The sequence below is a fragment of the Phycomyces blakesleeanus genome (assembly GCF_001638985.1).
Source record: "Phycomyces blakesleeanus NRRL 1555(-) unplaced genomic scaffold PHYBLscaffold_3, whole genome shotgun sequence".
Taxonomy (NCBI): Eukaryota; Fungi; Mucoromycota; class Mucoromycetes; order Mucorales; family Phycomycetaceae; genus Phycomyces; species Phycomyces blakesleeanus.
This window is the reverse complement of record NW_017265136.1, coordinates 3,079,920-3,105,888: the sequence shown is the minus strand read 5'-3', so window position 1 is coordinate 3,105,888 and position 25,969 is coordinate 3,079,920. Positions and strand designations below refer to the sequence as shown.

Genomic DNA, 25,969 nt, shown 5'->3' with positions numbered 1-25,969 from the left:
ATATACTTTGGGTATTCTAATATATCGTAGATAGCACTTATTATTTTTTACTGATTTCTACAAATATACTAATATTAGAGAAAAAACTAAAAAGAAATAAATAGATATAATATTATTATAATGCTTACCTTTATATAATATGCTTACTTGTTCAGTAAAATAAGCATTTACTTTAAGAATATATATATATATATTAAAGAATGTATTAATATTTAAGATCTACATATAAGAAAAGCAATAAAACATAAGCACTATAGAAAGTTGTTATTGTAGAAGAAGAAAAACTTGAGCAAAAATTCAAGTCATGTAACATGAAGCTAATTCGAATCTGATTCATACAACCTGAATGAGGATCTTGTTAGAAAGCTCAGCGTGTTTATTCTACTCAATATACTTACATATAATAGAATGACTCCTAAGTATAATATATCAGTACAAAAATATTACTATTAATTTTTTTCTCAAAAAAAAGGCTATATACTATTTCCTTTTATATTTGAATATAGCGGAATTGTAGATGCTGTACATTAGCTTCAAATTTTTGTAATCACAACATTAGCAATCATATGAAAGAGGTCGATAAATTTTTTATATGAAAGAAAAAAGGAATAAAAAACATAAAAAGAAAAATGACGAGATAAGAAAAAAAATGCACTAAAGACAGACTAAAACAATCAAACTCGGCCAATCACAGCAGCCAAACTACGATCTTTGGCTTCTCTTGCGAGCAGGCTCAACACTTGCTGTGAGTGGAGGAGACCTACATAAAAGAGTAAGAAGTTTATATTACTGGTTTTATCCATTCAATTGGCGCCCATTTCCATCTAATTAGCATCCGTTTCCATCTAATTAGAACCCATTGACATCTGATTGGCTTCCATAGAAATTGAATTTGCGTCCATTGCCATCTGAATTTGCTCCCATTGCCATCTGAATTTGCTCCCCCTCTTTTACTATTGGCGGAAGGGTACATGGCACTCAATTTTTTTATCCTTGCGCCTTACAATTTTTTTTATATAACCGTAGTATTTTTTTTTGTAAACGTCGTACTTTTTTTTGTAAACGTCGTACTTTTTTTTTGTAAACGTCGTATTTTTTTTTGTAAACGTCGAATTTTTTTTATATAACCGTAGTATTTTTTTTTGTAAACGTTGTATTTTTTTTATATAACCGTAGTATTTTTTTTTGTAAACGTCGTATTTTTTTTATATAACTGCCATATTTTTTTATATAAGTGCCAAACGCCTAATGTAATAGCACTTCAATATATGTAGATCTTTCTACAAAGATACGTCATAGAAAATATCTATAGAGAGAACTAACAGAATATGCAAACTTTTCTCCAGATTACTTTGTTAAAGTTAAATACCTTACTGCAGTTATAAGATAATAAAGCAAGTATCTCATTATAATAATTATGTTAAAATTGAAAATGCAATGATATTATTTGTATTCTTTCTTTATTGCAGAGTAAGTTTCGAATAAAAGATTCATTTTTTCGTCACTTGTAGCCTCCTTGTTGTTTTTAATGAAAAAAACAACTGGAGACTTTCTCCACTTCAAAATATAGCCACCAGCAGTTGTTTGTTTCATATTTACTATCTTGCTGGCTTTTTCGATAGTTAATCCCCTTATGAAGTAGAGATAAAGAAGCTTTTTTATATCTTTATCCGTAGGCTTTTGATATTGCCCTCTACTTTTTTTGGGGGTTTTGTCTGTTGTTGACGGGGCAGAACTTTTTGGATCTTCTGGCATTTCAGGCTCTTCAAGCTCTTCCATGATTTTTTCAAAGGCACTGTTATATTCTTCAAGTTTTTCGTGTAACATTGTAGGGTTTTCTGATAATAAAAGGTGAAAAAATAAAGAAATAGGAAGATATGTTAAAGTGACATATTTTATATAAATATAGTTATATCTAGCACATAGCAGTTATAATTAAATAGTAATTACTTAAGATGCAAGATAAAAATCAGAACACAAGTTGAAGCAGCAAGAATAGATGTAAAGAAGATTGAGTTGTTGTTAAATAGTATTAGTCATTATATTTTCAGCTTTTTATATCAAAAAATAATATTCCAAGGTCCACTAAATAAAGTAGTACAAATTGAACTCAAGGAGATAAAAAATAAATAGGACAATATATTACCCGCAGCCATAAATTTATTATAAACATTCTTTTTTAAAAGAGATATCATAATTCTCTCTCTTTCCATTTGGTGTTTATATACCAAAACTGTTTATTTCTCTTCTTAAATCAGCAATAAATCTCATTCTCATGCTCACTTCAACAACTAAATATTACTCTGACAATGAAAACACTGCCTAAAGCTCTACACCTCATGGATTTTTTTATTATTTCCAGATCACATTATGTTTCTGTATGTAAATAAAGCCTATACCTCGGAGTCATTGATATTAATCTCTAAATAATCTATAGTATTTTGAACAAAAGCTATAAATCTGAAAAGAAAACGTGACGATTCAACCCTCCACCTACAAAGAAACTACAAGATCAAACATCTACCTGTACGATAGGAACCAGTCTACACATATTCATAATGCTTTTAAGTGCATTTCACCGACTATACTTTTTCGAAATCCAACAGTAGAATTCACTCTACCGACCACACAAAAACTTGCCAATTTTTATCTCAAATATCCAGTAATCTGATTGACTACCACAGCAATTGTATTTCTTATGAACCTGGTCCTACACAAGCATCTAATACCATTACAAAAAAGAATCCAAAAATGCTATATTTATTCAGCACCTGCTCCAACCATTTTACAATGTCAGAATCCTGATCTTCTTAATATCAAACTCAACAACTCTTTGTAATCTGCACTCGAAACAAGTAAATGTCCAACAATCTGTTAAACAACTGAAAGCGGTCCAAGAATTATGCTTTGCTCACAATACTACCCGATCTCAATTTTGGAAACCCTCATGATACAAAATACCAAAAAAAACCCAAATATTACACACACAAAAACAGTAACAAAAAATAGCACAAGCTCATGACAAAAAAAAGAAATAAAAAAAGAGATGAAAAAAAAAGAGATGAAAAAATAAAAAAAATAAAAAAAATAAAAAAAAGAAATAAAAAAAAAAATAAAAAATAAAAAAAAAATAAAAAAAAGAAATAAAAAAAAAGAAAAAAAAAGAAATAAAAAAAAAAGAAATAAAAAAAAAAGAAATAAAAAAAAAGAAATAAAAAAAATAGAAATAAAAAAAAAAGAAATAAAAAAAAAGAAATAAAAAAAATAGAAATAAAAAAAAGAAAAAAAAAGAGAAATAAAAAAAAGAAAAATGTAATAGCAATTTTAAAAATAATTCTCCAAATAGTATAACTAGCATTTTTATTCATAAATTTTTATAATATACATAACCATTTTTTCGCAAATAATTTCTGAAAAACTGAAAGTCTCAATAACTGAAAATAAAATGATATCTTACTGCAAGAAATTTCTGAAAAACTGAAAAACTGAAAAACTGAAAGTCTCAATAACTGAAAAAATGAAAGTCTCAATAACTGAAAAACTGAAAATCTTAATAACTGAAAATAAAATGGTATCTAACCGCAGAAATTTCTGAAAAACTGAAAATCTCAATAACTGAATTTCGAGCTTTTCCTTGGCTCTATACAAAAAAAAACTTTCTTTTTTTTTATTTTTTTTTTTATTTTATTTTTTATTTTTTTTTTGGTTGGGCAAACCCATGAGGAGAAATCCCACCCCTTCCTTCGAGACAGAGGACAGGACACCATAAAGGCTCTGGTAGCACTGTAAATCGGCTAATAAAATAAATGTTCTTAAAAGTGTGAAGAAGCTTAATATGTAAACATTCATTATTCTTCAACACGTTCTTTATCCAAATATATTAAGACAACAGGACAAGACTATACCTTGGTAGAAACGTTTAAGTTATTAAAATATATTTTTTTTTGGTATATATACCCCAGTGTCTTAATAAAAGTTTCTCAGTTATCTTTCTTCCTCGATTTTAACACCCTTTTTATTTTCAAAAAAAAATGCCTACTTCCAACAACTCCCTCGAATTTGTTATGGACAAGCACTGTGAAATGGTCAGTCACAGCGGTTCTGCAGACCAAACCCAGTTTTCTGGAATTGCTTTCGACCCCTTGTGCGATTTCAACCAAGAGATTGTCGACGAAATGCATGGAGAAGTTGTACTCCGATCTGTGACAGATGTCTTTGTCAACCATGCCGATATGGAATGGACCCGTACCTCGGCCGGAAACCCAGCAGTCACAAACCTCCTCAGTCTCAAAAGTTTCCTGCCAACCGAAGTCAACGAGGCCACAACCAAGACAATTGTTGCACAGAAGCCGAAGACGAATCTGCCGGAGAAGGTCGATCCTGATTCTGTTCCCACTGCAGAAAGCATAGGTCGAGGTTCGTACCGAAAGTACAACCAAAACCAGGTGAACAAGCTCTTCTCCTTGGTTTTCTCGGAAAACCAGACTGCTGCTGCCGCTGCCAGGGAAACGGGGATCAATGTCCGGACTGCCCAGAACTATGTCAGGCTGGCCAGAGAGAAGATCCAGGCCGATTTTGATGCTGCCACAGTGGAGACTGATGAGTCCAATGGGCTGGAGACGATGGAGGTTGAGGAGGTTTCTGCGCCTAAAGAACGAAAACATGGCAACCAAAAGTTGTTCCAGGCGCACTCTGCTTTTTTTTTGAAGTTTTTCGAAAATAAACCAGATGCTACCTTGGAACAAGCAAGGATAGCTGTCATGGAAGAGTTCTCTGGGCTGCAGATTACCAAATCAGCAATCCAGAAGCACTTGGTGAAGAAGTGTGCCCTGACGATGAAGAAGTTGGAGAAGCTGCCTGAGAAGAGAGACGACGCCAACACAATTGAGATGAGACGAGACCGCATTTTGGAGTGGCAACAACTTGCGGATTTCAACTATCTGTCGAACTGTGTGTTCATCGATGAAGCAGGCTTCAACATGCACATCAAGAGAACTTTTGGCCGTTCCGTCAGTGGCACCCCAGCAAAGACAACTGTCCCGACGCAGAGAGGTGTGTCCATCACCATCCTTGGTGCAATGTGCGAGAGAGGGATCGTCAGCCTCTCGTTGAAGAAACCCACTGCAGTCGCAACCAAGAAGAAGAGAAAGTTGGACATCTACACCAACGTTGAGGTGAACGGTCGAATTGGCACCAGAACCCAGCACTACCTCGACTTTCTTAGTCATACAATGGACGTTCTGGACAGCCAGGGTATGCAAGGACGTTATCTCATCATGGATAACGCTCCTATCCATAAGGCCGATGAGGTGAAAGACTTTATTTCTTCCCGTGGGTACAAGTGTGCATATCTTCCTGTGTATTCACCTTTCCTGAATCCAATTGAGGAAATGTGGTCCAAGATCAAGTTTGGTGTCCGCAGAGAAGAGATTACAGAGTCAGACGGGCTCATCTTAAGGATTACAGAATCAGCTAAGACTGTCACCCTTTCGGACTGTTTGGGTTGGATTAACCATGCCATTTCATTCTTTCCTCGCTGTTTGAACAGAGAGCGAAAGCTTTAAGTATGTCTTTTATGTCTATTTAAGCTCTTTACACTCTATGTCTTTTTTTATTTTATTTTTATTTTTTACTACTTTATGTCCCTCTTTTTCTTATTTTTTTTTTACTACTTTATATCCCTCTTTTTCTTATTTTTTTTTTACCACTTTATGTCCCTCTTTTTTTATTTATTTTACTGCTTTATGCTTTTCTTTTTTTATTACTTTGTATTTCATTATATCTTACTTCTTATTATGTGTTCTATTTCTCTATCAACTAATTATGCCTAATAAAAATATCCATGTTTTATGCCAAAAAAATATCCATGTTTTATGCCAAAAAAATACGACGTTTACAAAAAAAAATACTACGGTTATATAAAAAAAATTCGACGTTTACAAAAAAAAATACGACGTTTACAAAAAAAAAGTACGACGTTTACAAAAAAAAATACTACGGTTATATAAAAAAAATACAACGTTTACAAAAAAAAATACTACGGTTATATAAAAAAAATTGTAAGGCGTAAGGATAAAAAAATTGAGTGCCATGTACCCTTCCGCCAATAGTAAAAGGGGGGGAGCAAATTCAGATGGCAATGGGAGCAAATTCAGTTGGCAATGGACGCAAATTCAATTTCTATGGAAGCCAATCAGATGTCAATGGGTTCTAATTAGATGGAAACGGATGCTAATTAGATGGAAATGGGCGCCAATTGAATGGATAAAACCAGTAGTTTTGTATTAACAGTGCATGAGAAAAAGCAACAATGGTAACTTACAGCACATCTGCCATTATGGGCGACTCATAATCACCAGTTTCTGACATATCAGAAGAAGAAAGCAAAGAATCACTTATGTCTCGCTGTATCTATAGCATAATAAAAGGAAACAATGTTAATTAAAGCTTACAATATATATATTTGTTAATTGATAAACTTACTTTGTTCTTCTCTGCCATTCTCCTCTTGTGCGTCTGGTTGTCACTCTTGAAGCTTTCCCAAAGAAGGCTTCTTGCACACCACATTCTTTTACATTGGTGGATGTGCAATCCACCATTCTTTGCCAACCTCTCCAAATGCATCATGCAGTATTCCCTGTTTTTCTCTGGAATATTCTTCTATTCTTTTGAGGCCGCAGGATAGTCCTTGTCAATGATATCATGCTTTACTGTATGGCCTAATGTTTTGAGATGCAGTCTTTTTACTGTCAAATCATGGTCTGAAAGAGGGACTAATGGGGGCAAAGGCTGCCCTTGTGGAACTTCTTTGCAGCGCGCCTTCCAGTCCTGCTCGTGAAGAATCTGAAGCAACAGATTGTATTTTTATGCTTCGTTTTTTCCTTTGAACTTGCCGCCAGTATTGATTACTCACTTACCGAGCTGATCAGGGTACTCTGTGAGCTGGGCTCTTTTCACAGACTTGGCAATGTACTCAAGAGCTACAAAAAATGTATGACAATATTAATAAAGTAAATAAACATCTAAGCACAGAATATATATGACTTACAACTCTGCTCAATAATGCTTTGTTGCATTGTAGTTAGATCTTCCGCACTGACTGCTGGCGCAAATTGATTGCTGAATTGCCTTTGAAGCTTGCGCAATGCTTGCTTGATTTCAGCAAGATCAACCTCAATCTTTTGAATTGAGTTGAGGAGAGTTGTGTTAATATCGGACATGTTTAAGTTTTTTTTAGCTATAAGCAGGGAGTTGAAAAGAAAAGGTGATAGTTTAGACAAATAGAATAAGAGCGATTTGAGTTTGAGAGAGGCAACAAGTTATTACAAGCAATTGACAGCTATTTATATGAAAAAGATACAGACAGATCTACAAACAAAACATATAAAAGAAGGGATGCTTATGCACTTGTATGCACCTGTCTGCACCTGTCTGCAGTAGCTCATGTAAACATGATACAGTATTTTTGTATTGACATAACAAAACTGTAAGAAATATAAAAACAAAATGAATTAGATTTTAAATCAATATTATATGTATAAATGTTCATACTTTGCACCATCTACATATTAAACGTTTTAAAGTATATGATATAATAATATTACTCTATACATATTGCAGATATAGCATGAAATTTGGTTAAAGTTCTCAATGACAAAACCCTGAACCAGTTAAAGTTATAACTTCAAATATACTCTACAGTAGCTATATAACATCTGAACATCATATAGTTAATTAGCCCCTTTTTATTAACATTAAAGTAAATGTTATGATACTCAAGTTCATATCATACTTATTATCATTATCGGCTAAAACGCGTTTTGATTGATACTGTCATCAAAGGTAAAAATAATTTTAACTGTCATTACTATTATTTACCAAGGGGCATTTTTGACTGAAACCATACATTTTTGAAAAAGGTGTGCTTTAACTCACATCGGCACTTTCAATTAACACCCCTTTCGATCAGTAGTGCTTATCTTGATGATGTCAGTAAAAGAGTATCAGACTATAGCCCTCATTATCTATATCTATTTCTTTAAGTTTTATACATAAGCAAGAAAATAATGCTATTAGCTAAATATATATTCACTATCTCAAAAATATTATTAGTACAACACAGATAATATAAATATGTCTTTTCTACCAATGTGTTTAGACAGTACTACTTTTTTTTAACTGTTAATTATTAGAAGGCTGTTTTTCTTTGCCTTTGGTATTAGAGAGTAATTGATAATTTATTTAAAAAAAAACATAAATTATTTGGTCATTAATTATCCTAAATATACATATACCTCTTTATAAAGCCCAAAGAATATCTAATTGCTCACAAGTAAAGAGTATGTGTCTGTTTCACCGGTGCTCTTTTAATGGTACTCCCTTGTCAACCAAGAAGTATTTTAACTTACATCACAATTATTAATGAAGAAGAATCTTTCCAACCACGGGAATTATTTACTGACAGGTGTTTCATCTAGCATTGACATTACTGTAATCATTGCTATATCATCACTATGAGAGAGAAAAAGATAAAGAGCTGCAAGCATTTTGGTTAAAAAATAAAGAGTATATAAAGATGTCTTTTACATTTAATGAATAGCACCAAAATCCTTTTCGCAGCTTTATTTTATATATTACATATGTACCAACCCAACCAATATGTCTTCTTCCAACGCCAGCCAGCAGAGAGATAGAATATCTACACAGCAATACCAATGTGATCAATGTGTCTTGTTTTTTGATAACTACCAGAAGCTGCAAAACCACAAGAGAATTCACAGAGGAGATTCAGCAACAATGACTGAAATTGACCAGTCTATTCTGAATGATGTTGACATGTACCATGACAAAAATGATACTAGTAATGAAGATGAATCTGTTAGCAATTCAGGTAATGAAAAGAGCTGTAATTGTATTATTTATTTTCCAATTACTAAATAATGTATTACAGAATATACTATGGAGTCTATGAAGCTTGATAATACTATTTCATATAAGTGCACATGTAATTTTGAGGACAGTGAGGGTGAAGCTCACATTTATGACAGCAGCCGAATCAGTACAAATACTTTTACCAAGGCCGAGTTGATAAGTATTCATCTGTCTCAATTGATGCTACGGTATAGAATTGCTAGAGCAGCGTATAGAGACATTGTTCAATTTATAAACATTGTCATCCGAGACCATGACGATATAATGATGGGTAAAATAATATATTTTCTGTTACCTTGTACTTTAATTCCAGATCACTAACATGTAGTGATATTGTTTTTTTTAGAACCTGGGGCTAAGATCAGTCATGGCAAAACTGTTGACGCTTTGCTCAAGTCAAAGTCAAGTGTCAAGGGCCATGAGTATGATGTCTGCTCTAGTGGTTGTCAATTGTATGGCATTAATGACAACCAGAAATCTTGTGTTGACTGCGGCAAACCGCAATATAAGACTGATCCCAATCAAAGTCAGACACCAGCCACCAGTATGAAAATTATGTCAGTTGGGGATATGCTTTCTCAAATGTTGGCAGATCCAGCCACAAGAGAACTTCTCTGTTACAGAGCAAACCAGGAATCTGTAGCTGGTCAGCTAACTGACATTTTTGATGGTGACAATTACAAGCAGTTGGTGCAGCAGGGCCTGTTCTCTAATTCCGATGATATTGCCATTGGGCTTTATACCAATGGGTTTGTCAATCAAAAGAAAGGCAAAAACTCATATACCATCATCCATTGCATAATATTCAACCTAGACCCATCAATCAGATAATTAATTAATTTATTACTATTTATTATTATTATTACATTCTTTTAAAAAAAAAGTTACTAATAAAATACTTAGATATACCAACAAATACCTTTTGCAACTGGCAATCTTGCCTGGCCCCAAGAAGCCAACTCATTTGGACTCCTTTCTTATACCCATCATCAATGAATTGCGAGATCATGAGGCACATGGCTTGGTTGTCAAGCACAATGGAGTGGAGCTTTGCAGATCCAAGGTCTATCTGCTGCTTGCTTCCAGCGATATTCCAGCTGTAGCTGATATGGCCCACATTGGTTCCCATACAAGTTTATTTGGTTGCTATTTTTGTGAGACCAAAGGCAAATGCCCTACTAACAGACGGCATGGCATGTACTTTGATGACATTTCCACCCGGTTAAGACCTTTGGAAGACTTCAAAGTAGGCAACCCTGTAAGTATACAAATGTTCAATTAGCCATCTTTTTTTTGTACTAAATAACTGCTTGTAATAGTCGAAGAACATATACCAGCCAAGCATATATACCCAACTCTCAACCTTCTCTAAATCATCATTTTTTGCATTAGATGAACTTCATTTAATTGCAAGAGGGATTGGAAAGCTTGTGTATGACCTGATTACTGTCACCCTCACAAAGGAAACCAAATTTTATTATACCCATCCAGACAATACCCTCAATACCACCGAATACCCTTTTCATATACCAAGAGCAGACCTTGTAACAATCGGAAACTGTATCACCAGCTCACGAAAATATATACCCACCTCATTTCAAGGCAGTTTCGACAACGTATTTGCCAAGATCGATGGTACTCGCGCAGTGGACTGGCTTGACTTTCTCTTATACCTTATCCCCACTTTGGTCGTGCCTTATTTACCAAATAGGGCTGTTAAAACAGCTCTATTATCTCTCGTGAAAGGTTGCGCGCTTGCCTTGCAATGAACGTTGACATCAGGATTGCTTGATGAGATGGAGTCGTAAGTTATTATACGTCTCATATATTATCATTACAAATAGCTGATTGTTACCATTTTTTAAATATTAACAATAGATACTTCAAGCACTGGCACTCGTTTTTATACCAACAAGTCCAGAATAATACCCTGTCTCGTAGTGTTTTCCGACCAGTGCAACATTACCTGGTCCATATACCCTATATCATCAAGCAGCAAGGCCCCCTGCGATGCTACTCTACTCGCTCAATGGAGAGAGTAATTGGCATCTTCTCGAAATTGATAAAGTCCAAATCAAAGGGTGGCCGAAACGCCAGTTTTCTTGTCGAGCGATTTGCAATTCACAATTATACCAGCACGGCAATCAGCATCTGTGATGAAATCAACCTCATTCGGCCAAAGCCATATGGAAGAGAGAGCTACATGGACCTTCCTAATGATCCTAGTGGTGCGCAGTTGTGGGAGCTGTTTCATCAGTTTGTTAGTTTGAACGATGATTCGGTAGAAGGTGTAGGCGGCCCTAGTGTGAAGCACTGCAAAAGGAGGGGGGATCCAGTCGAATTTTATTTTTTGAATTTTGGCAAAATTTGGAAAAATATTTCAAACACCATCGTTTTTCAATATATTTTTTTCTTGAGATATGAATTCGCAATTTTTTCTGATTATATTAAATAAACACAGATACAAACACAAATATTTATTAATTAGGCAATAAATCGCACAATTGTTTTAAAAAATATATGTTTCGATTGACTTGGCAGAAAAATAAAAAATAAAAATAAAATATTAAATGTTAAATGTAGTATTTAATTATTTTTCTGGAAGGAAAAACTTGTTGTTACAGATGCACCTAATTTAGACTCAATAATATTTTTATTTCATCGCAAAAAATACCAATTTTTATTAGAATATAATAATGTATGATATATGACTTATTTTTAATAAGAAAGTATATCAAAAAAAATTGAAAAAAAAGAGCAAGAATTGATGTCATAAAAAATACAAGAAAAAGAAAATCCAAAAAAGGCCACTGGCCAAAATGAGCGAGAATTGATGTTATGTTAAAAAAACGCGAAAGAGAAAAACTATACCATTATATCAGTGATTATTAAATTGAAACCCCATTAATAATCAGGCACACTTTTTTTAAGAAAAGATTGCTGCATCAAAATCCATTTGTAATTCTTACTAATAGGGACGGTAAGCTCAATGTAGTCAATGACATAGTGAACAAGATATATCAACTCATTATTAATGACAAAAATAAGAGACATATAAAAGATGAAAATAAAATATAGTATACACCTCTTTATTATTATATTATTATTAATATTATTCTTACTGTTATGAATTCTATAACTAAAATCTACACTGTTATGTGTACATGTTCATCATGTACCAAAAATGCAATTGGCAGAATTTTGCAAAATGCACAGACCTTTAAGTGTCATAATAATGCTGATAAGTTATTAGACATTGGCCCAAAAAATCGAGGTAAATGACATTTGAGTAGTATGCGCATTACTGGATAAATTGTAATCTAATATTTTTTTTGTTAATTATCAGTTAATACAGAAGTTATCAAAGAAGAGACAGACGTTGAGATGGTAGATGTATCTGAAACATCGATTGATTGTGAGTATAAAATTTCTTTTTAATAAATCATAATTTAGATAGCTAATAGTCTGGTTTTACTATAGATGAAGACAATTATTCTATTGTATCAGCCGAAACTACCGTACAGAGTGTACCTTTTTTGAGAGAAGACCAGATTTTTCAATTCGAAGAGTCTGATGTTGAGACAACATCATTGGCTTCTGACAATGACGATCCTGATTCAAGCGATGAGTCTGAAGATGAGAGCAAAGTTGAGGTTGCTGGTGTTGAAGATTTTGAAGACATGGTTGCTTCCAGTATGCATACATTTAAAAAAGAAATATACATAAATTGTGTTACAAATAATTAACAGAAATACTTGCCTTTGTAGTTGCTTCTTTGAAAATTCATGAAATGTCTCAAACAAGACAATTCATGGCTCTATTTGGCGTTATCTTTCAGGCGTTTTACTTGGTTCAAGCAGGTAGAACTGCTATGTTGAAATTCTTCTGCCATCTTCTTGTTGACTTTGATAAGGATACCGATCTCCCACTCACCATTGATGTATTAAAGACTATGACTGACTTTAATTTCATGACAAAAAGCATCGTCAAATACACCGTCTGCAACAAGTGCTTTGCAATTTACCTACCAGGCAATCGCCAACCAAATTGCACATTCGAAAAATACACAACCACACCACCAACATACTGCGGAAATCCTCTTTTCTCTGACACCAAAGCTGATCGCGCCGTCCCTCTCATGGTTTTCCCATACAACTTGCTCAAGAATGCATTGGCACAGCATTTTGCCAAACCTGGGTTCGAGCATCAAATCGTTCAATGGAGATCAAGGGAAACCGTAAACAGTACCTTGTTGGACGTCTATGATGGTGCAATGTGGTCTGAGCTCCTTGATGAAGATGACAAGCCTTTTGTGAATTACAACCATTCTTTGATGTTGACATTGAATGTGGATTGGTTTCAACCGTTTGAGGGTCGTACACATGCAAGTGGGGCCTTGTACCTGTCAATAAACAACCTGCCTAGGGAAGAAAGAATGAAGCCGGAAAACATTATCCTTGTCGGTGTCATGCCTGGTCCAAAGGAAGCAAAGATCGACCAGATGAACAACTTCTTGGAACCTCTGGTAGACGAGCTGGTAGAGTTATACGGCAGCATAACTATGAAAACTCCAGAGTTCCCCAATGGTACTAGTATCCGCGCTGCTCTTATGTGTGTTGCTTGCGACATACCTGCTGCAAGAAAGACTGCTGGATTTACAGGATTTGCAAGTACAAACGCCTGTCACATATGCAAGCGTCATTTCACTGTTGTTGCTGTAACAAGTAAGATCAATTATTCTGAATTCGATCATGAGAACTGGGTCTCCCGAACAAAAGAAGAAAATGCAACCAAAGCTGAGATGTGGTTCTGCGCAGAATCTGATGCAGAGAGAGCTGTTTTGGAGAAGCAGCATGGCACCCATTTTTCCGAGTTGCATTGCCTACACTACTTTGATCCCTTCCGATGCACGATTGTTGATCCCATGCACAATTTGTTTCTTGGGACAGCAAAGCGTATGATCAGTGTTTGGAAAGACCTGAGGTATCTCCCAACTGCTGTTCTCATCCGTATGCAACGTCTTGCCGATAGTATTCTTGTTCCTCCTGGGTATGCCATTTTATCAACAAAGATCAAATCTGGTTTCCCGTATATGAAGGCAGACGAGTGGCAATTGTGGTGTCTGATTTATTTGTTGGTGGTACTAAAAGACGCTTTGCCTGAAGACGACTACAAAAACTGGACTCTTTTATAAAAGCATGCCGAAAGTTGACCAGTCCTTCAGTCACATATTCAGAAATTGACAGTGCACACCAGCTCCTTGGAGAATTCGGAAAAGAGTGTGAGACTCTTTATGGAGAGAGCAGCATCACGCCAAATATGCACTTGCATATGCACTTGCGTGAGTCAATGCTTAACTTTGGTCCGGTATACGCATTCTGGCTGTATAGCTTCAAGAGATACAATGGCAAGTCAAAGAACATCAAGACGAACCATTGCAATGGTCTTGAGGTTACCTTCATGAGAGTCTTCCTGGAGAAAGCATTCATTGGTAGCTTTCTTCGAGCGTATTCTACCAATCTTTTATCACCACTGATAGAGTTCCTTGAGGGGGTTGCCCAAGTAAAATCAAATTCCGACAGCTCTTCTCCCTTGAATTTGGATGCTGGCCACCCTCCTGCGTTGCCATTTAGCTTAGTAATGTTCCAGCAAGCTGCTATCAATCCATGGTACAATGTCACCGGAAGTGAGACCTTGCCCCCGACCACATTGCCAATCAAGTTGCAGCCTTTGACTATGATGAAGGATGATTACTATCAGTGGTTATTTGAATTCTATGTCAAGGCTTATCAGAGTACAAGTGTTTCCTTCTGTGTGGTAGGGAGAATCCCAATTGGTGAGGATGTATTTGTGAACAATCGGATTCAAAAGGTGAAGAAGATTTCGTTGCTGGGGCAAGAGTACTGCAGTGGTGAAAAGAAGAAGCGCGGGTCTTTTGTGAGGGTATTGTTTCTTGAGAGAACAAATGACGATGTATCTGAATTCCCTGGTCAAATAGAGTATTTATTTACTCATACCATCAAGATTGGTGGAGTCAAAAGAGTGTCAACGTTTGCATTCATTAAATGGTTTCCCGCCTACCATTTAAGTAGTCATCAGCCATTAGCTGATCAAGGTCTGCAGTTGTGGGACAAGGGATTTATGGAAGAAGATGCTTCGTGCATTGTTCCAGTGCATCGTCTGCATTCGTGCTTTGTGTTGACTACGCATAAAATGCAGAGTGGGACGCAAAAGCACCTGGTTATTCCACTGCCTAGAAAAGTAGTCACATAAAAAACAAAAAAAAATAACAACTATTTAGGTTACCAGTATAAATAATTATAATACGAGTTTTTTTGACTATAAAAAGGTTTAGCTTTATTTATCTCTGTATTCTTATTTAGTTTTAACATTACTTCTTTATTAAGTATTTAAAAGAGCAATAGTAAATTATATTACCAGTTTTTTTTAACTATTAACAAATAGTAAAAACCATTATTTATTTCTCTTGCTTTTATCAATAATATAAAAGACAAAAAAACTTGTATATTTAATACCCAACATTTACCATTTTCTTAGCCTTTATTATATATTCTTGCTAATATTGGTATTATAATTTCCAATAAAAAAAACGAGGATAACACAATCAGGGTTATATAATTAAATAATTGCTTTGTATATATATTTCTTTTATTAATTGGCTTTAAAATAAAATAAAATAAAATAAAATAATAATTTATTATTTTGATTTTTGATTTTGTCTCTTTCTTTCTCCTTTTATTTATATATTAATTGCTTCTCATCTTGACAATACCGCCTGATTATATTTTACCACTTCACCCCACATCATTCAACACAATCAATAAAAATTATTAAAGTACTATATTCACTTTGTAAACAAAATAACAATTTATTGTTGGCATGTGTGAATCCAAGCAGCAACAAGTGCCTTTTTCTCATTTGATAACTTGGTGTTTCTCAAAATAACTAGATAGACAGAATTGCCAATGACGTCTGGTCCCTTGTTAGCAAGTCTCTGTTCCTTCAAAACAGTAAAGTATTCATCCACCTGCATTATAATATAAATACTTTTGAGTTAGAAGTATTAAAAAAATAACTTTTATCATGAGAGCCTTACCAAGGGATGTCTATTTCTAGGAGTATATCTAGTTTTATTTTTCTCCTCATCTGACTCAATATCAGACAACATGTCATAGTCCAGAAGGTCAACGACAGTCTCACCAAACGTAGACTCAAGGTTTGCCTTGTCAGCTAAGTGAATTGCCTTGTAGTCTGCAAGAATCTGAAAAAAAAGTTAAAATAGTTTACACAAAAACTGTTGACTATACTTACGTTTCTCTTTCTTGACCGGCATCGAGAAATCCGATTTTGTCGAGCTATCTTTTCTGGCAAAGCTTTTGCCCTTTGAAGCATATACAAAATATGTCTTCGGGTTTTCTCTTCCACAACTGCAGACGAAACAGACTTTACTTCAGCTTGCTGATGTGTGTAGCTCTGCACTACATCAGCAATGGGACGGTTGGATGTTGAGAAGGCGCCCTCATTGACTGTCAATGGCATTGTTGCCAGAACTGCTCGTGTTTGAGAACGGATCAATCTCTGCAAAATATAATGTAAGTAACTTTGCAATATTCTATTACTAGTATATATCCTACCGAAACCGTTGGAAGGCGGTACTTTATATATTCTCCTGTAGTAAGAGCCTGACCGATGGGACTATGGTTCGAATTGTTATTCTGGCCATTGGTTGCTCCCATGTTGTGGTAGACCTTCTCCAGAAGTGAATGAGATTCATTCAGTCGGGTGCTCATGGTGGACAAAGTGGACAGGACAGTACCATCTAGCTCTGCGCTAACTGTCAAGCTGGGAAGAATTTCCCGTTGTCTTGTGCTTGCTGCTGTCCCAGCGGTTTGTTGAACAGACTTTTTTGTAGTCGTCTTTTTCGTTTTTTTGGATTGCTGCGTATTAGAAGACATGAATTGAGATATTTAAGGCTAATGAAAGAAATGGAAACAATGTGAATACTTTAATAATTAGAGTCGGGTTTCTTTAAAATAATAAAATAAATCAAAACATACGTAAAGGTGGAAAGTAAGGCACCAAAAGATTATTTTTCTGATGATGCTCTTTATAGCATTTTGCTCTCTATATTATACTTTTCTTTATAAGCCGACTTGGAAAGGCATTTGTAATAGCTTACATCCATTACAAAGATGTGAGAGATTATGGTTTAGTATGTAATGTCTTGTCTCAATCGGGATGGGTTGAATGACTTTCAATTTGCTCCATTGATTCTATCAGTTTCTCAGGGTCAACGGTCATAAAATTATAATTTTGAATTTCCCCCATTTTTTTTTTTTAATTTTTTCTTTCTTCTTCTTTACTTCTTTCTTAATGTCTAACATGGTAAGCATCAACTCACATCAAAGTTTCAAGACCTAATCATCTTGTTGTTTTTATTCTAGCATGATACACTATGTTTTAAACCACAAAGTCCTTAACTGTCTCAAAAGTAATGATAAAAAGGTAATAAAAATATACTTGAATATTTATTCACGATTTATTTATTAATTATTCTGCTTAGATTTTTCTGGCCCGTTAACAAAGACATATACCTTGGGAGGGTTTACAAAATGGTATGTTGTATAAATATTAACGTACACCTTCAAGATACAACTTGTATTTATTATTTTTCTTATGTATACCATACACTCTATAGTCACTGGTCTTTATCTCGGTCCTCTTTTTTTGATTATACACCGACTCTTATTCTCTAAAGACAGACAAGTAAGTAAATAATCATTCTACTTCTTTGTATGTAATTCTAATGAAAAGAAATTATTTTATAGATAATATCTCCATTTCCCGCATGCTGCCTCTTCTATTGTATTGAATAATTGGTAAGCAAAAAATAGTCTGATACTCTTTATTTCATTCTAATAAAAGATTATATTTTATAGACAATGTCATTGTATTTTGTGTTTGTCAACTCTTCTGTTTTCTGAACTGTCTGGTAAGCAAACCATAGTCTTATTTACTTTGCATCGTATTAACAAAAGTTATTATTTTTATAGACAATATTACTATAATTGAGACATTTAACTAAAACGTTGATATATCTATCTTTATGTTAAAGACATCCATCTGTTCTCGTGTTTAACTTTATTGTAAGTACATTCATATTTTTTAAATAATCTGTCGCTCTCAAATAAATATACCTAGAACATTCTTTCTAATCCACCCTATAATTATTTTTTATAAAAGTAAACAAACAGGCCAAGAAGGCGTGCCGCAGCAAGCAATGGAATACAGTAGGGGTCGATTGCATCAGGGGTGGACCAATGGATGTTCGAAAGGAATAACATAGTATCCACTAAAATAAATGACGGCATCGAGTGTGATGTTTCTACCCAATTGCAACAGAAGACGATTAGTGATGTAGACGAATAGAAATAGCTAGAAACAATAAGAAAATTTTTTCAAACCAATAAAAACCTTTAAAATGACCCATAAACCTCTAAATCTTGACTAAATCTTGACCAAATCTTGACCAAATCTCTTCTTTAACAACCCATATATAGTAATAAAAAGATGTTGAATGTTATGTGCTATATTTAAAAAAAACCCAAAACCAATATAAAATGAAAAATCTGCGGTCTGATAAAAGTGCGTCTATATTTTCACGACCAAAATATATCACATAAAAGTATATCACACTTTTTCTTTTTGCGTTCCTAAAATTCAGTATACTAATTGTATTCATTTAGCTCACAAATTTTAAAAAATTGGCATCATAAATTCCGATCGAATTCATGCTGAATTTTATTCATTCAGACAGTATTTGGTCAAGATTTAATATACTGAATTGGCTCTCCTTTTGCAGTGAAAAAAGCTTTATTGAAATACTACCGGAGAACAACAGGCTTGACTGGCCACGAGTTTAGTGACTCTGTTGTTGTTGTAGCTGCACGTCTGTGGATGGACTCGACTGTATATTCCTCATGCATGTACCAAAGAAAGAAAAACGAGACCAGTCGTGGCAACCATTACGTGATGTTTACTTGCCCCTATAGAAAGTAAGTATAATATTTTTCGATATACAATCAAAAGTTGCTTACATTCTATTTATTTATTTATTTTAGCAACCATAATATAATTGTTCACAGCTGGCTCGTCAGTACAGTACAGCTCTACTTTCAGCATGTAGATTTCTATGGCTTCCCACACTTTCTTGCTTTCGTGGAGGTCATGAAGGAACATGACGCAGCTGGCCATGACTCATCAGTACCTATCGTCAAACAATGGTCACAAAGCACCCATACACTAGGCCACCAAACGCAACCGACTTATGCAGTTATAAGTGTAAATGACATTTGTCATCAAGTTGGTCTGGTCCAATACCTACTGAATGGAAACCAGTTTTATGTAATTGCGCCCTATTCTATCTTTAACAACAACATGTGCATTACTAAAGGCAATCTTTCCATTCTGTAATCTTTTTTATTTTTATCTTATTTTTCTATATGCTCTATATCCTTATATCTCTTATATTTTTTATATCATCCTTGTATCTTATATTCCTTTTTTAATTTTCTCTATTTCTTATGTTTTTTTTAATCTCTATATGCCCCGTCTTTCTTTTCTTCTTTATATACTCCAGTTTTTTTTCTATTCTCTATACACCTTATGTTTTTCTCTTCATTCCCTATATGCTCTATACGCCATTACGCGATTTAAATAAAATCAAATTGCCAATTCATCAAGATAAAAAGAATATCTAAAAAAAAAAGAACGTAGTTTAAAAAATAAAAAAATGGCAGTTATGTTACCATTTCGTTCACACATTCCAAAAATTATTAATCTTAATAATTGTTGACATCTTTGATATTCAATAAAACATATATTTCAATACTCAAAGTGGTCATTACAGCTTACAAACATTTTTTACAGTATTGAACATATTGTACAATAACAAAAAAAGTGTTTTCATGTCACTTTTTTAAATTGCTACGAATGACATTACCATCTTACAACAAACGGCGGAGATTTTATTGGGTTTCGACCAAAAAAATGGCAGTTATGTGCCTACTTTTGGCCCAACTGCCATTCATCCTGCCGTAGTGTATTATTTTTGCGTTAATCACAGTTGAGAACGTCAACATCATTAGCAATAGCTGTGATGACTCTGGTAGGTTCGTTCCCTACTCCTCTCTTTCTGATCTTCTTCTTCATATCCAAAATGATCTGATGGTTCTTGGGATCTTTTATTGAGAAGAGATTTGTCATCAAGATCTTGACATCTTCCTTCTGTCATTTCATGGCTTGTTCTCTTTCCATAGCCATGGTATGTCTGTTGTCAGACTCCATATTTATATGGGCAAATTCAAGCCCTTCCCTGAGAATCGTGTTCCTCTCATCATCTTTTCTGATGTAATCAGAGTGACTGCAGTATAGCTGCTCCATATGAGTGGTATAGTCCCTTGTATCGGCCTCCAGACCCTTTGCACACTTTCTTCCAACAGGGCGTTGTGAAGACACTTCGTCCTCATCAGTGTTGCTGATATCAGCAAGGGTAGACGTCACTATCTTCTTCTTCAATGTCTTCCTTGTCTTCTTTTTTGGAACACTTGGTGTCTACTTTGGATGTTTTGACAAGATGTTGTAACAATGCTCCAGGCTGAAGCTTGTTCCCATCTCGGCCAAGTAAAACTCCTTTGCTTTAGACTCCTAATTTTTTATTAACTACTGTGAAAAGCATAGTACATGTATTTCATACTTTGACTACTTACATCTGATTGCTCATTCGAACCGCTTGCTTCCATCCGTCTTACTTGGGATTAGATCCCAGCATATTTTCCAACAGCCTTGTTTATAATCTGCCAGCAAACAGGCAAGGCATGGCTAGTGCACACTGCAAAAGGAGGGTGGATTTAGTCAAATTTTATTTTTTGAATTTTGATAAAATTTGGAAAAATATTTCAAACACCATTGTTGTTCAATATTTTTTTCTTGAGATGTGAATCCGCAAATTTTTCTGATTATATTAAATAAACACAGATACAAACACAAACATTTATTAATTAGGCAATAAATCACACAATTGTCTTAAAAAATATATGTTTCAATAGACTTGGCAGAAAAATAAAAAAATAAAGATAAAATATTAAATGTTAAACGTAGTATCTAATTATTTTTCTTGAAGAAAAAACTTGTTGTTACAGATGCACCTAATTTAGATTCAATAATATTTTTATTGCATCGCAAAAATACTGACTTTTATTAGAATGTAATAATGTATGATATATGACTTATTTTTAATAAAAAAGTATATAAAAAAAATTGAAAAAAAGAGCGAGAATTGATGTCATAAAAAATATAAGAAAAAGAAAATCCAAAAAGACTACTTGCCAAAATGAGCGAGAATTGATGTCATGTTAAAAAAATGCGAATGAGAAAAACTATACCATTAATAATCAGGTACACTTTTTTTAAGAAAAGATTGCTGTATCAAAATCCATTTGTAATTCTTACTAATAGGGATAGTAAGCTCAATGCAGTCAATGACATAGTAAACAAGATATATCAACTTATTATTAATGACAAAAATAAAATGCATGTAAAAGATAAAAATAAAATATAGTATACACTTCTTTGTTATTTTATTATTATTAATATTATTCTTACTGTTATGAATTCTACAACTAAAACTTACACTGTTATGTGTACATGTTCATCATGTACCAAAAATGCAGTTGGCAGAATTTTGCAAAATGCACAGACCTTTAAGTGTCATAACAATGCTGATAAGTTATTAGAAATTGGCCCAAAAAATCGAGGTAAATGACATTTGAGTAGTATACGCATTACTGAATAAATTGTAATCTAATATTTTTTTGTTAATTATCAGTTAATACAGAAGTTGTTGAAGAAGAGACATATATTGGGATGGGATATGTATCTGGTACATCGATTGACTGTGAGTATAAAACATATTTTTAATAAATCATAATTTAGATAGCTAATAGTTTGTTACTACTATAGATGAAGACAATTATTCTATTGTATCAGCCAAAACTACCATACAGAATGTATCTTTTTGAGAGAAGACGAGATTTTTTAATTTGAAGAGTCTGATGTTGAGACATTATCATTGGCTTCTGACAATGACAATCCTCATTCAAGCAATGAGTCTGAAGATGAGAGCAAAGTTGAAGTTTTCGGTGTTGAGGATTTTGAAGACATAGTTGCTTCCAGTATGTATACATTTAAAAAAGAAATATACATAAATTGTGTTGCAAATAATTAACAAAAATACTTTTCTTTGTAGTTGCTTCTTTGCAATTTCATGACATGTCTCAAACAAGCCAATTCATGGCTTTATTTGGTGTTATCTTTCAGGCATTTTACTTGGTTCAAGCAAGTGGAACTGCTATGCTGAAATTCTTCCTCCATCTTCTTGTTGTCTTTGATAAGGATACTGATCTCCTTCTCACTGTTGATGCGTTAAAGATTATGACTGGGTTCAATTTTATGACAAAAAACATCGTCAAATACACTCTTTGCAACAAGTGTTTTGCAATTTACTTACCAGGCAATCACAAACCAAATTGCACATTCAAAAAATACACAACTACACCACCAACATACTGCGGAAATCCTCTTTTCTTTGACCCAGAAGTTGATCAGCCCATCTCTCTCATGGTTTTCTCATATAACTCCCTCAAGAATTCCATTGCACAACATTTCGCCAAACCTGGGTTTGAGCATCAAATCGTTCAATAGAGATCAAGCGAGACAATTAACAGTATCTTGTCAGACATATATGAAGGTGCAATCTGAAGTGAGCTTCTTGATGAAGAAGATGAGCCTTTTGTTAATCTTGATCATTCCTTGATGCTGACATTGAATGTGGATTGGTTTCAACTATTTGAAGGCCGTACACATGCAAGTGGTGCTTTGTACCTGTCTATGAACAACCTACCAAGAGAAGAAAGAATGAAGCCAGAGAACATTATCCTTGTCGGTGTCATGCCTGGTCCAAAGGAAGCAAAGATTGACCAGATGAACAACTTCTTGGAATCTCTGGTAGACGAGCTGGTAGAATTATATGGTGGTGTAACTGTAAAGACTGCTTCATTCCCCAATGGTACTATTGTTTATGCTACTCTTATATCTATTGCTTGCGACATACCTGCTGCAAGAAAAACCACTGGATTTACAGGGCATGCAAGCACTAATGCCTGTCATAAATGCAAGCGCCACTTCTCTGTAATTGCTGGATCAAGTAAGATTGATTACTCTCGGTTTGACAATGAAAGCTGGGTGACAAGAACAAAGGAGATGAATGCCATATACGCTAATATGTGGGCTTGTACAGAATTAAGTGCAGAAAGAGCAGACTTGGAGAAGCAAAATGGCACGTGGTTTTCTGAGTTACATTGTTTGCATTACTTTGATCCCATTCGGTGCACAATTGTTGATCCCATGCACAATTTGTTTCTTGGGACAGCAAAACATATGATCAGTAGTTGGAAAGACCCTGGCTATCTCCCTGCTGCTGTTCTTGTCCGCATGCAATGCCTTGCTGATGGTATTATTGTTTCTCCTGGGTATATCATTTTGTCCACAAAAATCGAATTGGGTTTCCTATATATGAAGGCAGACGAATGGCAATCATAGTGTCTTGTATATTCGCTGGTGATACTCAAAGACGCTTTGCCTGAAAAAGACTTCAAAAACTGGACTCTCTTTGTCAAGGCATGCCAAAAGTTGACTGGTCCTTCAGCCATGTACTCAGAGATTGACAGTGCACACCAGCTCCTGGGAGACTTCGGAAAAAAATGTGAGATTCTTTATGGAAATAGTAGCATCACTCCAAATATGTATTTGCATATGAACTTGCGTGAGTTGATGTTTGACTTTGGTCCAGTGTATGAATTCTGGTTATATAGCTTTCAGAGATACAATGGCAAGTTGAAGGACATAAAGACGAACCGGTGAAATAGCCTTCAGGTTACATTCATGAGAGTATTCCTGGAAAAGGCATTTAATAGCACTTTCCTATATGCATATTTTACCAACCTTTTGCCACCAATAATACAGTTCCTTGAGAGCATTGCCCAAGTTATGTTGGTATCTGCTCTCTTGCCTCTCCCTTGCCTGGAGAATGGTCATCCACCTGTACTGGCATTCAACCTTCCAATGTTTCTGCAGGTTGTCACAAATCCATGGTATAATGTCACCAGAAGTGAGGCCTTGCCCCCAACCACTTTGCCAATCAAGCTGCAGCCTTTGACTATGATGAAGGATGATCACTATCAGTAGTTACTTGAATTCTATATCAAGGCTTACCAGAGTACAAGTATTTCCTTCTGTGTGGTAGGGAGAATCCCAATTAGTGAGAATGTATTTATAAACAATCAGATTCAAAAGATGAAGAAGATTCCGTTGCTGGGGCAAGAGTACTGCATTGGTAAAAAGAAGAAGCGTGGGTCTTTCATGAGGGTTTTGTTTCTTGGGAGAACAAAACGACAATGTATCTGAATTCCCTGGTCAAATAGAGTACTTATTTACTCCCACTGGAAAAATTAAAAAAATAAGGTAGTTTAAATATGGGGTATAGTGTAGTGTAATTTCCATATTTAAATTAGTTGATTTTTTTTCCACTTGTGCTGAAGGTGACCTTCACAGATAGTGGAATGACTAGAGTCAACTAGCAGAATTGTGGGTGGGGGGTGCCGCAGGTAAGGTTTGTTAGCACTTTAGATATACTTATCTGACTTGATATATAAAAAGAAAGTTTTTTAAAACTGCGTATCTATTTTGATATTCTTTATATGGAACCATAAAGGTCAGGCACCGACATATTATGAAGATTAAAAGTAGCGTAAAGGTGACCTTTAAGCTAGTTTATTGTTAAGAAGTTTGGTCATCAGCAGCAAAAAAAGGCGTCTTTAAAATTATGGACCAGTAATATGTTCTTTATTTATTTGGTTTCCCATTCTTATTAGGCTGGTAATGGTTTACGCTTTTATTTTTATTGGAAAGAATAGAATGTTTCTAGGTTTCAGATCTAATAATACTATTCTATATCTCTAGCTACTTCTTGCTCGGTCGGTTTGTTATATTTGGGATGAAAAATTTTCTACAAAAAAGAAATACCTAAAAAAAATGAGCTGCTCAATACGTTTTTTTTAGGGTACGAGCAGTACTCTTTGAGAATAGATAAATCGTTAGTGATGGGTGTGCGTGTGTGTTAGATATTTCAATTCTTATAAACCATTAATACTTACATTGGAATTATCCAGTACAAAGACCAAACAATAAAATATTACAAGTAAAGCTACGGAATTTTGATTCCTTTGACTATGAAAATGATTGGAAAAAATTAATTTTTGTGAATTGGGCGATATAATTATTAATTTACATACCCAAAGCAAACGGATTTATTTGTAGATATAGATAATACTTATCAAAAGTCGATATAGTATCTGGTAGTTTTTTTATTAATAAACAGTATAAGTAATATAATGATACATATAAGGATAGTAAAAGAACAAAAAAAGTCTTACCATGTCAATGACAGCAGCATGAGATAGAAGCTTTTGATCCATAGCATGTTTTGGAGAGGATTGTTCATCTATAGTAAAAATTGGATTCAGTTTGATTATTATTAAAGAGAAATATAATAAATAAATAGATAAAAATATTACCGTGTTGGTGGTCGTGTTTAGCTGTAGAAAATATTTTGGGTGATATGTCCTATAAAAAAGATAGGAAAAAATCAGGATACTTTTATGAGATGATGGTATGAAGTATATTTACTAACCTTGGCTAATCCGGATGGCCATTGTGAAGAGGATGCATCAGAAGGAAACTATACGCAAGTGACTATGGTAGCAGAAACACTTGTTATTACTCAGTTATATTTGAAGAAATTACTAATAAAGAAAAATAAAGAAAAAAAGCGTCTTACTAGGAACATTTGCAAGTATAAGAGTAAAAGAGAAAGAAAGAAGTAAAAAGAAAAGAGAGGGCG

The 25,969-nt window shown here is 34.3% G+C and overlaps 12 protein-coding genes across 12 annotated transcripts; 7 read left to right on the top strand and 5 right to left on the bottom strand.

Annotated features, from left to right (window-relative positions):
* Positions 1-702: 702 nt before the first annotated feature.
* PHYBLDRAFT_141132 (hypothetical protein) lies at positions 703-1,827 on the bottom strand (the record flags this gene model as incomplete). The annotated part of the gene is made up of 3 exons (XM_018430534.1): positions 703-760; positions 857-953; positions 1,698-1,827. The coding sequence occupies 3 exons, from the start codon at positions 1,825-1,827 to the stop codon at positions 703-705; spliced, it is 285 nt and encodes a 94-aa protein (XP_018297119.1).
* Positions 1,828-4,031: 2,204 nt separating this feature from the next.
* PHYBLDRAFT_164159 (hypothetical protein) lies at positions 4,032-5,587 on the top strand (the record flags this gene model as incomplete). Its single annotated transcript, XM_018434959.1, has 2 exons — positions 4,032-5,237; positions 5,549-5,587. 2 exons carry the CDS (start codon positions 4,032-4,034, stop codon positions 5,585-5,587), a joined length of 1,245 nt encoding a protein of 414 aa, XP_018297118.1.
* A 731-nt stretch (positions 5,588-6,318) lies between these two features.
* Positions 6,319-7,220, bottom strand: PHYBLDRAFT_164158 (hypothetical protein; the record flags this gene model as incomplete). Its single annotated transcript, XM_018434958.1, has 5 exons — positions 6,319-6,411; positions 6,484-6,535; positions 6,576-6,687; positions 6,918-6,980; positions 7,049-7,220. 5 exons carry the CDS (start codon positions 7,218-7,220, stop codon positions 6,319-6,321), a joined length of 492 nt encoding a protein of 163 aa, XP_018297117.1.
* A 1,438-nt stretch (positions 7,221-8,658) lies between these two features.
* On the top strand, positions 8,659-9,762 carry PHYBLDRAFT_164157 (C2H2-type zinc finger transcription factor; the record flags this gene model as incomplete). Its single annotated transcript, XM_018434957.1, has 3 exons — positions 8,659-8,890; positions 8,951-9,202; positions 9,278-9,762. 3 exons carry the CDS (start codon positions 8,659-8,661, stop codon positions 9,760-9,762), a joined length of 969 nt encoding a protein of 322 aa, XP_018297116.1.
* Positions 9,763-10,126: 364 nt separating this feature from the next.
* Positions 10,127-11,386, top strand: PHYBLDRAFT_164156 (hypothetical protein; the record flags this gene model as incomplete). The annotated part of the gene is made up of 4 exons (XM_018434956.1): positions 10,127-10,189; positions 10,251-10,677; positions 10,714-10,735; positions 10,810-11,386. The coding sequence occupies 4 exons, from the start codon at positions 10,127-10,129 to the stop codon at positions 11,384-11,386; spliced, it is 1,089 nt and encodes a 362-aa protein (XP_018297115.1).
* A 671-nt stretch (positions 11,387-12,057) lies between these two features.
* PHYBLDRAFT_164155 (hypothetical protein) lies at positions 12,058-15,204 on the top strand (the record flags this gene model as incomplete). Its single annotated transcript, XM_018434955.1, has 6 exons — positions 12,058-12,205; positions 12,278-12,346; positions 12,412-12,624; positions 12,681-13,144; positions 13,733-14,071; positions 14,140-15,204. The coding sequence occupies 6 exons, from the start codon at positions 12,058-12,060 to the stop codon at positions 15,202-15,204; spliced, it is 2,298 nt and encodes a 765-aa protein (XP_018297114.1).
* A 616-nt stretch (positions 15,205-15,820) lies between these two features.
* PHYBLDRAFT_141127 (hypothetical protein) lies at positions 15,821-16,907 on the bottom strand (the record flags this gene model as incomplete). The annotated part of the gene is made up of 4 exons (XM_018430533.1): positions 15,821-15,979; positions 16,049-16,213; positions 16,264-16,530; positions 16,587-16,907. The coding sequence occupies 4 exons, from the start codon at positions 16,905-16,907 to the stop codon at positions 15,821-15,823; spliced, it is 912 nt and encodes a 303-aa protein (XP_018297113.1).
* A 418-nt stretch (positions 16,908-17,325) lies between these two features.
* On the top strand, positions 17,326-19,425 carry PHYBLDRAFT_62165 (hypothetical protein; the record flags this gene model as incomplete). The annotated part of the gene is made up of 7 exons (XM_018440914.1): positions 17,326-17,337; positions 17,426-17,457; positions 17,516-17,574; positions 17,651-17,718; positions 17,878-17,944; positions 18,068-18,098; positions 19,074-19,425. 7 exons carry the CDS (start codon positions 17,326-17,328, stop codon positions 19,423-19,425), a joined length of 621 nt encoding a protein of 206 aa, XP_018297112.1.
* An 816-nt stretch (positions 19,426-20,241) lies between these two features.
* Positions 20,242-20,753, bottom strand: PHYBLDRAFT_141125 (hypothetical protein; the record flags this gene model as incomplete). The annotated part of the gene is made up of 3 exons (XM_018430532.1): positions 20,242-20,488; positions 20,570-20,658; positions 20,721-20,753. The coding sequence occupies 3 exons, from the start codon at positions 20,751-20,753 to the stop codon at positions 20,242-20,244; spliced, it is 369 nt and encodes a 122-aa protein (XP_018297111.1).
* An 866-nt stretch (positions 20,754-21,619) lies between these two features.
* Positions 21,620-22,713, top strand: PHYBLDRAFT_62167 (hypothetical protein; the record flags this gene model as incomplete). The annotated part of the gene is made up of 5 exons (XM_018440915.1): positions 21,620-21,767; positions 21,839-21,907; positions 21,973-22,019; positions 22,061-22,184; positions 22,259-22,713. The coding sequence occupies 5 exons, from the start codon at positions 21,620-21,622 to the stop codon at positions 22,711-22,713; spliced, it is 843 nt and encodes a 280-aa protein (XP_018297110.1).
* A 111-nt stretch (positions 22,714-22,824) lies between these two features.
* PHYBLDRAFT_62168 (hypothetical protein) lies at positions 22,825-24,255 on the top strand (the record flags this gene model as incomplete). Its single annotated transcript, XM_018440916.1, has 3 exons — positions 22,825-23,521; positions 23,642-23,873; positions 23,937-24,255. The coding sequence occupies 3 exons, from the start codon at positions 22,825-22,827 to the stop codon at positions 24,253-24,255; spliced, it is 1,248 nt and encodes a 415-aa protein (XP_018297109.1).
* Positions 24,256-24,546: 291 nt separating this feature from the next.
* Positions 24,547-25,915, bottom strand: PHYBLDRAFT_179777 (hypothetical protein; the record flags this gene model as incomplete). The annotated part of the gene is made up of 5 exons (XM_018438206.1): positions 24,547-25,075; positions 25,503-25,570; positions 25,644-25,692; positions 25,760-25,807; positions 25,907-25,915. The coding sequence occupies 5 exons, from the start codon at positions 25,913-25,915 to the stop codon at positions 25,013-25,015; spliced, it is 237 nt and encodes a 78-aa protein (XP_018297108.1). The 3' UTR covers positions 24,547-25,012.
* Positions 25,916-25,969: the final 54 nt, after the last annotated feature.